Below are 17,786 nucleotides of genomic sequence, written 5' to 3' on the forward strand. Positions count from 1 at the left end.
TTGACTTGACTAGAATAAAGTACTGATCAGTATGTGTTGGCTTACAGTAAACATCATCAAATGTCCCCCATCACCAATTGCAATTTCAGTCTAAGACTAGCCTTTTTTCCACATCCTCCCTGGAGAAAATGATGTAGTTGTCCACCGAGTTAATGTGGTCAGTGAAATGTGGTACCTCCTGATATTAATTTTAATACGGGTCTCCTCCACATATCTGAACCAATGGCTAGGTGGAGTCCCCCTCCAAATACAAGTTGGCAACTATAGGTGAAACTGAGGAAACTATAGCACACCCATGTTTCTGCCTATAGTACGGTCCTCTGTATGTGAGGTACGTGGACTGAAGACACAGCTGCAAAAGCAGACACACTTGGTCAGTGTTAAGGGTAGTCCAGTTGCTAAAGGTGGGGTCATCCTGTAATTTCATATGGACTATCTCCACTGCTTCAGCAACAGGAACGCACATGAAGAGGGACATAACATCATACGAGACTATTCTTTCATCCACCCACCTAATGATGTCCCTCACCTAATCCACAAAATCCATAGTGTTCTGGATGTCAAGTCAAGTCAATTTTATTTGTATAGCCCAATATCACAAATTATAAATTTGCCTCAGTGGGCTTTACAGCAACACAACATCCTGTCCTTAGATCCTCTCATCGGATAAGGAACAAATCCCTAAAAAAAATCCTTTAACAGGGAGAAAAAAATAGGAAGAAACCTCAGGGTCAGTACTGCCTACCTACCAATGGGTTAAGAATAAATGCTGACTTCCAGTTTTGACATGACTGAGTGAGGACGTGTTCCAAAGTCTGTCCACTGAACTTTCATATATTTCCTACAAATACAGCAATTGAATTCTCGAAACAGTGCACATTGTTGCTGTAATTTGCTACTAATTAATTCTTAATGTCCAGAAGAAATAAGAACCGCATGAGAAACAGCAAATCAACAAAGCTGACCGACAGCTCTCTGTTAGCTAGCTAAATAACAGATAAAATGGCAGACCTGAACACCGAGGACGAAATGATCACCACCATCTGTCAGTCTGTTTGACTTGTTGAGTGACAACTGATGTTTATGCATGTGGTTAGCCTGGCATGCGCTGAAATGATTAAATCTATTCGAACAGTTAACATGGAGACCCATTCGGCTGTGTTGATATGCAAACGCCTGTGTGCTATTCAGAGACTCTGATTCATCCCACGTGGTAATAATGGAAATGGCAATGTTAGGTGCAGGAAAATAAATTTGTAGTTTCTGGTGACCATTCCACTGCTATCGACGATCCATTCTTCACATACCAACTACGGTCTGTCACTGGTCTGCTTAATATCAATAGTCTCAAATGGCCCATGTCAAATCTTTTACACGTGTGAATAAGTTAATCGTTGTAAATCACATTTCGGTGACCTTATGCAAACGAAATAGGTAGCAATTGTACAGAAAACGGCTTGTGTTCTATTGTAACAGGTGTCTGAAATTCAGATTTGACCAGAAATGTAAAGCACTTTGAGTGGCTGTTGCAGCTAGAAAAGCGCTATATAAAATGCAACTTGATTGACTTGATTGACTGATTGATTGATCCGCACAGAGGTGAAAGCGCTACAGGCCGAGATTATGGCTGAATTTCATGCAACAGCTCTAACTATGCGCAAAGAAATAGTTGAAGAACTTCGTTCCACAATAGCTTCACTACAGACATCAGTGACTGACCACGCAAATAAAATCGCTGCCCTGGAAACCTCCCAAAATGAAGTGACAGACAGGCTGTCAGAGCTGGAGAAGCGTTGTGCCGCCCAGGCTGCAGACAACACCAAGCTCAAAGCCGCAGTGGATGACCAAGAAAATCGCTCCCGTCGACAGAACATACGTGTGGTTGGCTTATCTGAGGGCGAAGAGGGCACCAACCCGACTGCCTTCTCGGGCCCCTTTTCGAAGGAAATCCTGGGCGAGGAAACTTTCGCCAACTCGCCGGTTACAAACAGAGCACATTGCACCCTCACAGCCAAACCGCCATCAGGGAAACCTCCGAGAGCCATGCTGGTGCGGCTGCACTATTACCAGACGAAGGAGCTGATTATCCATGCATCCCGTGAACGTGGACAGCTGTCATACATGGGGAAAAGGATCCATATATTCCCAGACTTCTCTACAGCGTTGGCCTGACGCAGAGTGGAGTTTAAGGACATGAAGGCGCTACTCCATCAAGTCGGTGTGAAGCCGGCGTGACTTGTAACCTGAAATCCTGCCTATGTTAGTGCTCGCTCTTATATTGGTGCGCTGGCAAGTTCCTGAGCATGCGCAGTATCTTGTTTACATAGAAAACAAACTTGTTGTCGTGGCAGTCTGAGAATACATTCAGAGAAAACCACAATGCCCACGTCATCCACAATTCACAGTGATGAATTGTGCTGGCCAAAATAAGGATTTAGCTCTTGAGACCTGGTTAAACTGTTGTTTTTTTTTCTTTTTTAATATGATGGAGTTCAATAGCTTGCAAAATGTTGCCATCAGTGATGTTGGCTACAACGCAGCTTCTGGTGAGTAGGAGAAAATCGTTGTTTCAATCTTCCGATACACAATACAAAAAAAAAAAGAATCAAAGCTTTAAAGCATTCAAGTCAGTCCTAATCTTCTTCTTTCGGCTTGTTCCCTGTTTCTCAAGGGTCGCCACAGCGGCTTCTACAGTTTTCATCAGAAACTGTAAAAAACTGCCCCTTGTGAGGGCACAGCAACAATGACAGCCGCTGTTAACCCGAGCCTCAACCGATCCCATATGGAGCCTCAACCGATTCGGTATGGTCTTGTCAATTCGCATTATGATTTGGCTTAATTTTACGTCAGATACCCTTCCTGACAAAACCACTAACCCTATGGACGGGGGTATAGGTAAAGCGCTGGATGTCATCCCAGTATTGATGGACTTGTGCCCATACCTGTTGCCAATCGAGTCAGCCCTAATGATAGGTTTTTATTACAAGGGTTATTGAGATAACCAACGAGTTTAAAGTTGACCTAAATAAATTAACAAAAAACTGTGTGCAACCCAGCCACTGAGGGCTGGGGACACAAGCCAGTGCATTCTAGTGCCGGTCCCAACACCATTTAAGTGGGGAGGGTTGCGTCAGGAAGGGCATCCGGTATTAAACCTTTGCCAAATCAAATATACGGATCATAAATCAGATTTCTATACTGGATCGGTCAAAGCCCAGGTTACTAACGACTGTCACCAGTACTGTTGGCCAGCAGGATGCCGGTGGAAACTATGCAACTGTTGGGTGAAGGAGGAGAGGGGGAAGGCATGTCCAGAGGCAGCAGGATAGCAGGAAGGGTAAGAGTGTGGAGATCCGAGTCGGAACTTAGAATGTTGGCACTATGACCGGCAAAGGGAGAGAGCTGGCTAATATGATGGAGAGAAGGGAGGCAGATGTACTGCGGGTGCAGGAGACCATGTAGAAGAGCAGTAAGGCTAGGAGCATTGGAGGTATGTTCTAACTCTTCTACCATGGTGGTGCGAATGGGAGAAGAAATGGGGTAGGGGTATATAAGAATATGTCAAGAGTGTGTTGGAGGTGAAGAGAGTGTCGGACAGAGTGATGAGTTTGAAGCTGGAAATCGAAGATGTGTTGATGAATGTTATCAGCGCATATGCCCTGCAAGTTGGGTGTGAGATGGAAGAAAAAGAAGAATTCTGAAGTGAGTTGGATGAAGTGGTAGAGAGTGTACCCAAGGAGGAGAGAGTGGTGATTGGAGCGGACTTCAATGGGCATGTTGGTGAAGGGAAGAGAGGTGATGAGGAGGTGATGGGTAGGTATGGTGTCAAAGAGAGGAATATGGAAGGACAGATTATGGTAAATTTTGTAAAGAGGATAAAAATGGCTGTGGTGAATACATATTTCAAGAAGAGGGAGGAAAACAGAGTGACATGGAAGAGTGGAGGAAAGTGCACACAGGTGGACTATATCTTATGTAAGAGGCACGATCTGAAAGGGATTTGAGACCGCAAGGTGGTGACAGGGGAGAAAGTAGCTAGGCAGCATCGGATAGTGGTCTGTAGGATGACTTTGGAGACCAAGAAGAGGAAGAGAGTGAAGGCAGAGCCAAGGATCAAATGGTGGAAACTGAAGAAGGAAGACTATTGTGTGGAGTTCAAGGAGGAGTTAAGACAGTTACTGGGTGGTGATAGTGAATAGTTGCCAGATGGCTGGGCAACCACTGCAGAAATAGTGAGGGAGACAGCTAGGAAGGTACTTGGTGTGTCATCTGGACAGAGGAAGGAAGACAAGGAGACTTGGTGGTGGAATGAGGAAGTACAGCAAAGTATACAGAGGAAGAGGTTGGCAAAGAAGAAGTGGGATAGTCAGAGAGATGAAGAAAGTAGACAGGAGTTCTAGGAGATGTAGCGTAAAGCAAAGAGAGAGGTGGCGAAGGCAAAGGAAAAGGCGTATAGTGAGTTGTATGAGAGGTTAGACACTAAGGAAGGAGAAAAGGACTTGTACCAATTGGCTAGACAGAGAGACCGAGCTGGGAAGGATGTGCAGCAGGTTAGGGCGATCAAGGACAGTGATGAAAATGTGTTGAAAAGCGAGACGAGTGTGTTGAGAAGGTGGAAGGAGTACTTTGAAGGGCTGATGAATGAAAAAAATGAGAGAGAAAACGGTTGGATGAGGGGATAGTGAATCTGCTAATCTAACAAACGTAACAAGGCCTATAAAAAGTGAAATGTATAAAAAGAACTGAAAAAAAACCCATTGAAACAGCCCCAAACAATGACCGGAACTTAGGTAGAGCTTATCATAACTTTTTTTTTGTGCAATTGATCTAAATTCATTTTAATGCAAATATATACAATTTTAGGAGTATTCAGGGAGCGGCAGGTCTGCACCTTTTTCCCCCCACAAGTTATTAAACTTTGAAAACCCAAAATGGTCAAAATGACCGCCTTGGTCGTTCTAGTGTTAAGATATGGGGAAAGAGTAGTAGAAGCAAGGTTAAGAGGAGAGGTGACGAACAGCGAGCAGCAGTATGGTTTCATGCCACGAAGAGCACTACAGATGCGATGTTTGCTTTGAGAATGTTGATGGAGAAGTATAGCGAAGGTCAGAAGGAGTTACAATTTTTCTATTTGGATTTAGAGAAAGCATATGACAGCGTGCCGAGGGAGGGGATGTGGTATTGTATGAGGAAGTTGGGAGTGGCAGAAAAGGATATAGGAGTAGTGCAAGATATGCATGAGGGCAGTGTGACAATGGTGAGGTGTGTGGTTGGAATGACATATGGGTTCAAGGTGGAGGTGGGATTACATCAAGGATCAGCTCTGAACCCTTGTTTGAAATGGTGATGGACAGGTTGACAGACGAGATCAGGCAGGAGTCTCCATGGACTATGATGTTCATGGATGACATTGTGGTCTGTAGCAGGAGTAGAGTGCAGGTTGAGCAGAGCCTGGAGAGGTGGAGGTATGTACTGGAGATAAGAGGAATGAAAGTCAGTAGGAGCAGGACGGAATACATATGTGTGAACGAGAGGGAGAACAGTGGAATGGTGAGGATGCAAGGAGTAGGGGTGACGAAGGCGTATGAGAGTTTAAATACTTGGGGTCAACTGTTCAAAGTAACGGGCAGTGCAGAAGAGAGGTGAAGAAGAGAGTGCAGGCAGGGTGGAGTGGGTGGAGAAGAGCGTCAGAAGTCATTTGTAACAGAAGGGTACCAGCAAGAGTTAAAGGGAAGGTTTAGAAGATGGTAGTGAAACCAGCTATGTTCTATGGTTTAGAGACAGTGGCACTGACAAAAAGACAGGAGGCGGAGCTGGAGGTGGCAGAGTTGATGTTGCTAAGATTTTCATTGGGAGTGATGAAGAAGGACAGGATTACAAACAAGTATAGTAGAGGGGCAGCTCGGGTTGGACAGTTGGAGACAAAGCAAGAGAGGCAAGATTGAGATGGTTGGACATGTGTGGAGGAGAGATGCTGGATATATTGGTAGAAGGGTGCTGAATATGGAGCTGCCAGGGAAGAGGAAGAGGAAGGCCAAAGAGGAGGTTTATGGATGTGGTGAGGGAGGACATGCAGGTGGCTGGCATGACAAGAGGAAGATGCAGAGGGCAGGAAGAGATAGAAACAGATGAGCCGCTATGGCAACCCCTAACGGGAGCAGCTGAAGGTAGTAGTAGTGTGTGCAAGTACAATATTCAAGGAAAAAACTGTTGCAATACCTGTATATTTGCTGGTTGCTGAATCAACTGTTGATACTTTTCCAGGATATGCTGTAGTTTTTCATGCTGTTGCATGAGTGCCTGGTATTGCATACCAGCCCTCTGCTGTTGAACTTGCTGCCACTGGGCTGCTGCAGCCTGCAACTGCTGCAGACGGGCAGCCTCCTCTGGATCTTTAGGGACTTCCGGCTAACAAACAAACAAACAAACAAACAAACAAACCTCAAAGAGCTCGAAATGCCCACAGAACCCCCACATTGTGAAGTTACATTAGCAACATCTGTCAGAATGTAATAGACAAAAAGGAATGAGCCAACATGAACCTGAACTCAGGGATGCAAACATGTATGGCAAAAAAAGAGAGCTAACTGAAGTCAAACTTATCTAACATTTTAAGATTTCATTGTAATGCTACATGTCCACTCCTTGTCTTGTAAAATGTGTGACACTTGTTCAACAAGCACTGTTTTACCGACCATGCCCTTAGACTATTGTGGAATTTTCTAGAACTGCTTAAGTTGGATAATGAGAGTTAGCATAGCTCATCCAAAGATGTTGGCGTGACTACAGTACTGATAGGAGCTTAGTCAGTACGATGGAATTTGGTATTCATTTGCATTAAATTATCTTCAACTTTTCTCGCCATACGGCCAACTAAATGAACGGGATCCGTCGAGTTTATTCTCCAAGTGGAAATCTAGCATAAGAGAAGCTGTTCTGACACGGAGTACAATCACATTAACTAAAAAGACATAACATACAAAAACTACAGAGCTAACGATGTTAAAAGTGAAAAACATATAAAATAGTCAGCCAACAGAGAAAAGGAAATGTCCTTAGCTCAGGCGATCTCACCACTCGCCACTCAAAGTGAGCCACAAAGTGCAGGGAGAGAGTGGTGTGTTCACAGACAAACTAGAGTAAACAACCACATAACCAGTGATTTAATGTGAGATCCTCACATGCCCTGAAGGTTGAGTAGTTTTTTGTTTTTTTTTCTAAATGCATCTCACTCACATGAGGATGACAGAAATACACCGTAGGAATCGTTAAGAAGATTTTTCTGTTACTGATTATAACAACATTAAAACAGTGACACTCACATGTCCTTTCGCAGTTTTGGGTATAATTACCTCCTCAGGGGGTGGAGGTGGAACTGGAGGTTCCTCTTTAGGGGGAGGTGGCGGTGGGGCACTTTTTGGAGACTCTGTTGGAGGAGGGGGAGTTTGCTGGATAGGAGGTGGCAGCAGCATAGGACCATCCCCCTGATTCTGTTTGGCTTTTTCATGCTTCAGCTTCTGTAGATTTTGAAGGTGTTGATGGTACCAATATTGTTGTTGATCCTATCATAAAAACAAGAGGATTAATCGGACAATAGCAGATAGATTGGGTACTAGTAATTAAATGGTAAACTGGCAGTGGTGTACTTGAGGAGTTGACAATTAAAATGTTACGTGCCCTTGGATAGTAAAATAATAGATAAGACTAGGTGAAAACATAATATACTTGGCTTTGCATTAATGGTGAAGTAAACATAGCAATGTTGCCAGATTAACAGGGATCCAGAAAACTATTAGACTGGATATGTGCACCCAAATTTTGAGAGGACTTCGTTTAATTATTGAACTCTTATGACAATACTTGGGTTATCAGCCTGACTAGATGATAGGAAAATTGCAAGTCGGGCAAAAGTTGTAATAGATGTGACAAACGGAAACAAAGGGAAAGAGAGAAAGACAAACAGAGAAGGAAAATTAGTGAGGAAGAGTAAAACTGATATGTTTTGGATGTGTGGTTCAGTAGGTTACTTTATAAAATCAACCAGGCTATATATTCTTAAACTGTGCAAATTCATTAAATCATTCACCAGTCCAAAATTTGAAACAGCATAACTTTTAACTTATACAAGTAGGGGAAAAAATCTCCAGCTGCATTTTTAAAACTAGATTTGAATGTTAAATATAACTTTTTAATGTGCTAGAGACATTGTGGAAATAAACCTATGCAAATTATCTCTATCCGTTTGCTTGACTCACTAGCTTCAAACAAATTATTAAAACAAGTATCTGAATTGGTGTGTTTAAATTCATGGCCTTAGCATACCATTGTCCTATTACAGAATTGACCAGTAATTATTAAAGTTTATTAGGTGTTAAACAAGGAAGTAGGCCAGTATTTAACTCTTAATAACTTTGTAATAATGATAATAACTTTATTTAAATAGCACATTTTATCCTCTGAATATGGAGCTTTAAATATGATCATGCCTCTTTGTCCCGGTAATGATTCAAGTAATGGCATTTTGTACCAACTGCAGATGGTGGAGGGAGCCCTGGCTGATACTGGAGTTAAGTGTGTTGCAATAATCAAGCCAAGAATAGATAAAAGCATGTACACATTTTTGTAGATCAACAATTGATAAAAATGGCCTAATTTTAGAGATTACCTTGAACTGGAGAAAATATGAATAAACAACAGTTTGATTTGATTATCAAAACAAAGGTTAGCGTTGAATATTACCCCTAGATTCCTAGCAGCCTCCTTAAGACTATTTGACAGACCACCAAGATTAGTACCAAAAGGACTGATGGAATTTGGGGAACCAAACAGAATAACCTCAGACTTATCATTAAATTTGAGAAAATTCTGGGAAATCCAGTATTTAATATCAGAGAGCCAAGTTGTGAGATTTGCTAGGGCGCTAGGATCTTTGGGTTTTAGTGGCATGTATAACCGAGTATGTTCAGCATTAGAATGGTAAAACACATGATTATAAATAACCTGGCCAAGAGGAAGCATGTATATAGAGAACTGAAGGGCTTGAGGGACACCACAACTCAACTGAGTCATCGAGGAAGTAGTTATTCAGAACAACAGAAAAAGTTCTGTTGGTGAGGTAAGAGCGTAATAAGCAAAGAGCCGAGCCCTTGATGCCAACCCAGATCTTGAAGTGATATAAGGGGATGCTGTGATCGACTGTGTCAAAGGCAGCACTTAAGTCTAAAAGAACTAAAATCATGCAGTCACCTCTGTCTGCAATCAGCAGTAGGTCATTCATAACCTTAACTAGAGCTGTCTCAGTACATTACATTACATCACATTACAGTCATTTAGCCGATGCTTTTATCCAAAGCGACTTACAATAAGTGCATTTAACATAGGAAATCAGGAAAACTACTAGTCATCAGAGGTCATAATTGCATCTAAACAAGCATCTAAGAGCAAAACCAGTGCTAAAGTAAAAGTGCAAGAAAGAGATTTTTTTTTGTTTTTTAAATGAGTGAACACAATAAGTGCTAAGAGCAAGTAACAGGGTAGTAGTTCTTGAAGAGGTGAGTTTTCAACCTGTGCCGAAAGATGGGCAGCGACTCCGCTGTCCTGACATCAGTGGGGAGTTCATTCCACCACTGTGGGGCCAGGACAGGAAAGAGCCGTGACCAGGTCGATCGGCAGCAGGGGCCTCTGAGCGACAGGGTAATCGGCACTATGAAGTGCTCTAAAACCAGACTGGAAATTCTTTAAAAAAAAAAAAACTATTAGTATTCATAAAAGATATCAATTCTGATGAAATTACTTTTTCGATTAACTTGGATAAAAATGAAAAGACAATTTGAAGATTGGTCTGGAATTACTTAAGGACATCCATTCATTATCTAGCCGCTTATCCTGCTCTCAGGGTCACGGGGATGCTGGAGCCTATCCCAGCAGTCATTGGGTGGCAGGTGGGGAGACACCCTGGACAGGCTGCCAGGCCATCACAGGGCTCTCACTCTCACACACTCTCTCACACACACACACACACACACACACACACACACACACACACACACACACACACACACACACACACACACACACACACACACACACACACACACACACACACACACACACACACACACACACACACACACACACATTCTTAGGGGCAATTTAGTATGGCCAATTCACCTGACTTACATGTCTTTGGACTGTGGGAGGAAACTGGAGCCCCCGGAGGAAACCCATGCAGGCATGGGGAGAACATGCAAACCCCACACAGAAGACAACCCGGGATGACCAACCAAGGTTGAACTACCCCGGGGCTCGAACCCAAGACCTTTTTGCTGTGAGGCGACCGCATTAACCACTGCGCCACCGTGCCGCCTTACTTAAGGACAGGGGATCCAAATTAGGTTTCTTTAGTAATGTGTGAACAATGGCATAATTAAGACTGCCTGGAAAAGAACCAGAGGCCAGAGAATTATTAAGAATTTGCAGAATAACAGGGCAAACAGTAGAAAATACTTCATTGAGCAGCTAAGTGGAGATGATGTCTAAGATAAAGGAGGAAGAGTTCATATGGGAGCGTGTAGTCTCAACGGTGAAATTGTAATGGGTTGAAACTGGGTAAAAGAGGCAGAATTAACATGGGGAATGCAAAGAATGCAAGGGTCAGGCTGGATTTGGGACCTGATATTTTCTACCTTATTTACAAAAAGAGTGAGATTTTTCAGACAGCTCAACATCAGGTTCAAAAAAAGAAGTGGATGGACCATTAATGACAGAATCAATTACCCTTAAGAGAACTTTAGGATTGTGGTTATTTCTACATATCAATTCAAAGAACTAAGATTATCTCGCATCCTTAACTGCTTTCTGGTATATTAACATGTGGTTTCTAAGGGTGTTATGTGCTATTCCGGACTTGTTTGACCTTCCATCTTTGTTCAGATTTTCTACAGTCTTTTAAGGACTCGTGTGTGATTGTTCAGCCTGGGGAGGTTGTTTGATTTTTGTTTCCTAGAGTACATCTGTCGCCATCTTACAATGCTGTGATTGAAAACATTCCCAAATCCTCAAAGAACGTTGAATCAATTCATCTGGACACATTCACTAACAGATACGTTTCATGTCTTGATGCATGCTCAATAATCCAGGTAAGAAAATTCAGTAAGGTTGAATCAATTCATCTGGATTCATCAATCAACTAAGTGACATCTTCAGTCCAAACTGACTGCAGGTACCCCACCCCTTATAAACAATACAGCTGCATAACGACCAGAACCAATGACCAGTTTCATATGTAAATATGGGGGTTGCCACAGCGGATCATCCGTTTCCATTTCTTCCTATCTTCTGCGTCTTCCTCTGTAACACCAGCCACCTGCATGTCCTCCCTCACCACATCCATAAACCTCCTCTTTGGCCTTCCTCTTTTCCTCTTTCCTGGCAGCTCCATATTCAGCATCCTTCTCCCAATATACCCAGCATCTCTCCTCCACACATGTCCAAGCCATCTCAATCTTGCCTCTATTGCTTTGTCTCCAAACCATCCAACTTGAGCGGTCCCTCTAATATAATCATTCCTAATCCTGTCCTTCTTCGTCACACCCAGTGAAAATCTAAGCATCTTCAACTCTGCCACTTCCAGCTCCGCCTCCTGTCTGTCCGTCAGTGCCACTGTCTCCAAACCATATAACATAGCTGGTCTCACAACCATCTTGTAAACCTTCCCTTTAACTCCTGCTGGTACCCTTCTGTTGCAAATCACTCCTGACACTCTTCTCCACCCACTCCACCCTGCCTGCACTCTCTTCTTTACCTCTCTACTGCACTCCCCATTACTTAAATGGTTTCAATGGCCATGTGTATTATTTACAGAGGATTTGGGAACGTTTGCAATGACAGCATTGTAAGATGGCAACAGATGCATAACCACCGAAACCAATGACCAGTTTCATATGTAAATATGGGCCAGTTTTGACTGACCTGTCAGTTTAGATTTAAGACGTCACTTAGTTGAGAGACGAAACGTATCTGTCAATAAACATTGTACGCACATGAATTGATTCAACCTTCTTTGATTTTACCTGGGTTATTGAGCATGCATTAAGTCATTTCAAAATCCTCTGCGAAAGTACACATGGCCATTGAAACTGCAGTTAATGGTCACGCCCATATTTGCATATGAAACTGGTCGTTGGTTTCGGTCGTTATGCAACTGTATTGTTTATAAGGGTGGGGCTACCTGCAGTCAGTTTAGGGCCTATACACACCAAACCAACTAGCGGTGACGAAGGCCGACTTTTGCGTCTCCTTACGTCGCCTGCCGTCTGGGCCAAAAAGTAGTACTTGAACACACCGCAAAGACTACAGCCGACGGCTAACTAGCATGTACGTTCTGCACTGATTCGCTAAGCTGAACAGCCAATCAGAGTGCTCTCTCTCTCTCACTGACGGGCTCCACCGATTCAACATGCTGAATCGGCCAAAAAGCTGCCGACAGGGTTCCAATTAGTGCCGACGGTGCGGGACACACCACAAAAACTAGGGTCACAGACACTCACCGTCGGCCTGGTGTGTCAGGGCCTTTAGACTGAAGAGGTCATTTAGATGAGTAAATGGTAAAATGTACTGCATATTTAAAGCGCTTTCTAGTCTACTGACCACTCAAAGCGCTTTACAGTGTATGCCTCACATTCACCCATTCATTCATGCACTGATGGCAGAGGCTGTCATGCAAGATGCCAACCTGCTCATCAGGAGCAGTTAAGGGTTCCAAGTCTTGCAAGGACACTTTGACATGCTCTCCGCAGGAGCCGGGGATCAAACTAGCGACCTTCCAATTATTAGACGACACGCTCTACTTCCTGAGCCATGCCGCCCCAAGTGATGAAATGTATCCTTCAATAAATGTCGTATCCAGATGAACTGATTCACACTTCTTTGATATACTGAGCATATTTCCCTAATTAATAATTAAAAGGTACTGTGTTTGTGTTGTGATGTACTGCTCTGCTCACAAACATTTTTGCACGATCTGTCGTCACCTGTCTGTTGTCATAAGGAAAAAACTAAACTAAACTCCATTGAAAACAGCTTTTAGAGTTCGGGGCAAATGCCACCCAATATCAAGCTATCTTTGTTCTCACAATCATCCAAATGTTTGAGTAGGAGAAGAACAGAATAACCAGACAGAGAAATTGGTCTAGTCTGCTTTTTCATACATCAGTACTTATTTGCCTAATCTTCATAGATTATTATCCAATAATAGCTACTATAGATGTAAGTAATGCCTGGTTATGATGGGTCATTTAGTTTTTCAAATACATGTACGGAGTTCAAAGCGGATTACAGTGAGCTACATGAAACAAAATGTTCCTTCCAAACAAGGACAGTTTGCTCTTCATTCATAAATGCTTACTTTTAATTCCCATGAATAGAAAATGAGAAATTATCGATCTGAGATGACATAGTCAAATGTTGTGAGATTGAATAAAAAAAGGTTTCACATTTAGACCAGTCTCATAACTAAAAGTCTGCCTAAAGTTAAAGACAATCAGTAAATCTCGAATTGCATTTGCCAGAAAAGGGGTCGCAAAAATTGGTACTGCATTCCATGTTTTAGAATCAAGCTGGTTAAACCTGATCACATTTCACTTAAGCTCAGAGGCATTAATGAAGATACAGTATTTAGTCTTGCATGCCTAGAGTGGGATTTTAAACAAACAGGGTTTATCAATTCTGATTTGGTAAATAAAATACTTTTACAGCAGCACGTGTAACAACATATCAATAGCAAACAGTTCACATTTTACACATAAAGGACTTTTCGTTCTCCAGGGTTAACTCGTTTACCTCTTTTGATTTCGGAGTACCATCACCCGGGGACGTCTTAGCCGAGGCCGATTCTGGCGGGGGAGGTTTCGGCTGCGCGTCCTTGGGCTGCGGCGGAGGGGGAGGTGGCTGGTCGGATTGAGGGGCCTGCGGGCCTCGTAAAGGCTGAGCATCGCCCTGTTTGAAGTACGATGGAGCACCGAAACCAGCGTCTGTGCTGCCGGGTCCCTCGGGCTTCCATGACGATCCAGGGAACGGTCCGCCCGCGGCTCCGCCGCTAAACTCTCTCGCTGTGTTGTTGTGATGCAACACCGACTGGAGCTGTTTTTGATGGAGCATCTGCAGTTGCTGCATCTGCTGGCGGTGCTGCTCCTGCAAACTGGAAAAAAGGGAGCCGCCCGCAGGAGCATCGAACCCCCCGAAGCCGCCCGTCGGAGGCGTCGCACCGCCGATCTGTTGCTTTCGGGGACCGGGGCCGCTAAAATTCTGCGGTTGATGGCCTCCATAGTTTCCCCAAGAGGGATACATGCTTGAAAAAGCGGCCTGAAAGGCCTTTGTGCTCACATACGGACGGGCCTACGTGCCCAACAAAGCTAAGCTAGTCAGCTAAAGTTGACCTACCTTTCATAAAATGCAATATATTTTCGTCAGATGACCAGGTAGCACGTAAATAAATATTATTGAGATTACCTGTGTGTGACACAATTATTAAACTGTTTGGTAAATAATAAGGGGGAGAAATTGTCTGGGATAACAACGCGAAGTGGTTTCCTCTCCAGCGTTAGATGAGGGCACACACGAATAGGAATTGAGATATACCGTCACTTCCGGTAAAGGTTCCGTCGCGCTGGGAATGAATGAAAATATAAAGTTAAGCGCCTATAATGTGTAGAGAACGTGCTATTAGATGGGTAGTTTAAAAACAGGCGATCACACAACAGTTCAACAATTCCCACCTTAATGCTAGACAAGTCAGTTTTATTTGTGAATTTATTTATTTGCATAGTCCATAATACAGTAGTCAACGGTGGAAAATAATTAGTTTTATTGTTGAGGATCAATAGTTATTTCTATATAATGTATGATTAATTTTTATTAACCAAGAATGAGATGCTGGATTAAAATGGTAACTATTGCAGGCAATCAGTTTTTGTTATTAGATATGTGTAAAACATATCTTATTTGTATTAGATATGTGTAAAACATTTTATTTGTAACCCTTATTTTCTTTTTTCCCCCAGTTCTCCTGGCGTGTGGTTAATATGCGGGCTACAATTTATTTTTCTGTATTTTATTCAATATCTTCGACTTACACCAACACGGCAAGACAGTACAGAGTATCCCTTCACTCTCCCGGAATTCACCACCTTCCCCCGGAGAGACTGGAGAGTCCGAACGCTACCAGTGCAGAAATTAGGGTTACATATTGTTACCTCTAAGTCAGGGGCTCTTATTGTGAAGGGTATAAACTGAAGTGGCGTCTCATGCAGGGAGTGGACAATGTGTAATGTGAGAGCAATACACATGCCGTTCTGGTTCAGTCTTCGGAAACTCCATGTTATTATTTTCCCATTTTAATAAGTAAAGGCGCACTCATAACGCCCGGTTACAGCAGCAAGGATTGTTGTATACAGTTAATACCACTAGATGGCAGTCTGTTTAAAGGGCCACATGAGGTCACATTACCTAAAAGAATTGAGACGCCATTAGATTCTGGAAACCAAAACAATGTCTTGATAAGAAAATAATGGTGTAGAGTGGGACGTGATCTAGAGTCAAAGGTGTGGTCTAAGGATAAGCTTCACAATAGTTGGGGTTAAGTTACTTATAAATGAGTGTGCTTTGGACAGGTTGCTTCAGTTGCTCTTAGGACCAGCTTGGTTTGTTGATGTACCTTTTGTGTGCTAATACAATAAACCTAATTACATCAGACTTAAAGGCATTTGACATTGGGTAATTGCATTGGACATTGAGTGACTGACTTTGAACAGTGCTGAGAAGAAATTCTCCCACACAACCCAGCCACTGAGGATGCACAAACCAGTGCGTTCTTAGCGTCAATCCAAAACCCGGATAAATGGGGAGGGTTGCATTGGGAAGGGCATCCGGTGTTAAACCTTTGCCAAATCAAATATGTGGCTCATAAATCAGATTTCCATACCGGATCGGTCGAGGCCCGAGTTACCAACGACCCCCACCGGTATTGTTGGCCAGCTGGGTGCCAGTGGAAACTATGCTACTATTGGGGAAGGCATGTGCAGAGGCAGCAGGAGAGGAGGAAGGGTAGGAGTGTGGAGGTGAGACTTGTAACTTTGAATGTTGACACTAATGACTGGCAAAGGCAGAGATCTGGCTGATATGATGGAGAGAAGGAAGGTAGTTATACTGTGTGTAAGAGACCATGTTGAGTGGGAGTAAGGCCAGGGGCATTGGAGGTGGGTTCTAACTCTTCTACCATGGTGTGAATGGGAGGAGAAATGGGGTAGGGGTAATTCTGAAGGAAGAGTATGTCAAGAGTGTATTGGAGGTGAAGAGAGTGTCGGACAGAGTGATTAGTATGAAGCTGTAAATCGGGTGTGAGATGTGGGTGTGAGATGGAAGAGAAAGACGATTTTGAATGAGGTGGATGAAGTGGTGGAGAGTGTACCCAAGGAGGAGAGAGTGGTGATTGGAGTGGACTTCAATGGGCATGCTGGTGAAAGGACCAGAGGTGATGAGGAGGTGATGGGCAGGTATGGTGTTAAGAAGAGGAATGGAAGGACAGATGGTGCTGGATTTTGCAAATAGGATGGAAATGGCTGTAGTAAATACATACTTAAAGAAGAGGGAGGAACACAGGATGATGTATAAGAGTGGAGGAAAGTGCACACAGGTGGACTATAACTTATGTAGGAGGCACGATCTGAAAGGGATTGGAGACTGCAAGGTGGTGACAGGGGGGAAAGTAGCTAGGCAGCATTGGATGGTGGTCTGTAGGATGACTTTGGAGACCAAGAAGAGGAAGAGAGTGAAGGCAGAGTCAAGGATCAAATGGTGGAAGTTGAAGAAGGAAGACTATTGTGTGGCGTTCACGGAGGAGTTAAGACAGTTACTGGGTGGTAGTGAAGAGTTGCCGGATGACTGAGCAACTACTGCAAGGGAGACAGCTAGGAAGGCACTTGGTGTGTCATCCAGACAGAGGAAGGAAGACAAGGAGACTTGGTGGTGAAATGAGGATGTACAGCAAAATATACAGAGAGAGACACTGGCAAAGAAGAAGTGGAATAGTCAGAGATGAAGAAAGTAGACAGGAGTACAAGGAGATGTGGCATAAAGTGAAGAGAGAGGTGGCGAAGGCAAAAGAAAAGGCGTATGATAAGTTGTATGAGAGGTTAGACAGAAAGGAAGGAGAAAAGGACTTGTACCAATTGACTAGGCAGAGGGCCTGAGCTGGGAAGGATGTGTAGGTAGCAGGTTAGAATGATCAAGGATAGAGATGGAAATGTGCTGACAAGCAAGGAGAGTGTGTTGAGAAAGTGGAAGGAGTACTTTGAAGGGCTGATGAATGAAGATAATGAGAGAGAGAGAAGGTTGGTTGATGAGGGGATAATGAATTTGGAAGTGTGGTAGATTAGCAAGGAAGACGTGAGGGCAGCTATGAAAAGGATGAAGAGTGGAAAAGCAGTTGGTCCAGATGAGATACCTGTGGAGGGATGGAGGTGCTTAGGAGAGATGGCAGTGGAGTTTTCAGCTAGATTGTTCAACACAATTTTGTACAGTGAGAGGATTCCTGAAGAGTGGAGAAGACGCATACTGGTGCCAATTTATCAAGAATAAGAGTGATGTGCAGAGCTGTAGTAACTACAGAGGTATAAAGTTGATCAGCCATAGCATGAAGATTTGGGAAAGAGTAATAGAAGCAGGGTTAAGAAGAGAGGTGATGATTAATGAGCAGCAGTATGGTTTCATGCCATGAAAGAGCACTACAG

General features: G+C 43.3%; 1 protein-coding gene across 3 annotated transcripts in view; it reads right to left on the minus strand.

Annotated features, from left to right (window-relative positions):
• ylpm1 (YLP motif containing 1) overlaps nucleotides 1–14,602 on the minus strand; it is a 64,076-nt gene extending 49,474 nt beyond the window's left edge. For all 3 annotated transcript variants that reach the window (XR_008811405.1, XM_056294383.1, XM_056294385.1), the window contains exons 1-3: nucleotides 13,840–14,602; nucleotides 7,353–7,562; nucleotides 6,220–6,408 (exon numbers count right to left, since the gene is read on the minus strand). Coding sequence is in view for 2 of the 3 variants with exons in the window: in XM_056294383.1 (XP_056150358.1) it covers nucleotides 6,220–6,408; nucleotides 7,353–7,562; nucleotides 13,840–14,346 (906 nt within the window). In the remaining variant the exon portion in view is untranslated. The remainder of the gene's footprint in view (nucleotides 1–6,219; nucleotides 6,409–7,352; nucleotides 7,563–13,839) is intronic.
• Nucleotides 14,603–17,786: the final 3,184 nt, after the last annotated feature.

The sequence above is a fragment of the Lampris incognitus genome, chromosome 15, assembly GCF_029633865.1.
Source record: "Lampris incognitus isolate fLamInc1 chromosome 15, fLamInc1.hap2, whole genome shotgun sequence".
Lineage (NCBI taxonomy): Eukaryota > Metazoa > Chordata > Actinopteri > Lampriformes > Lampridae > Lampris > Lampris incognitus.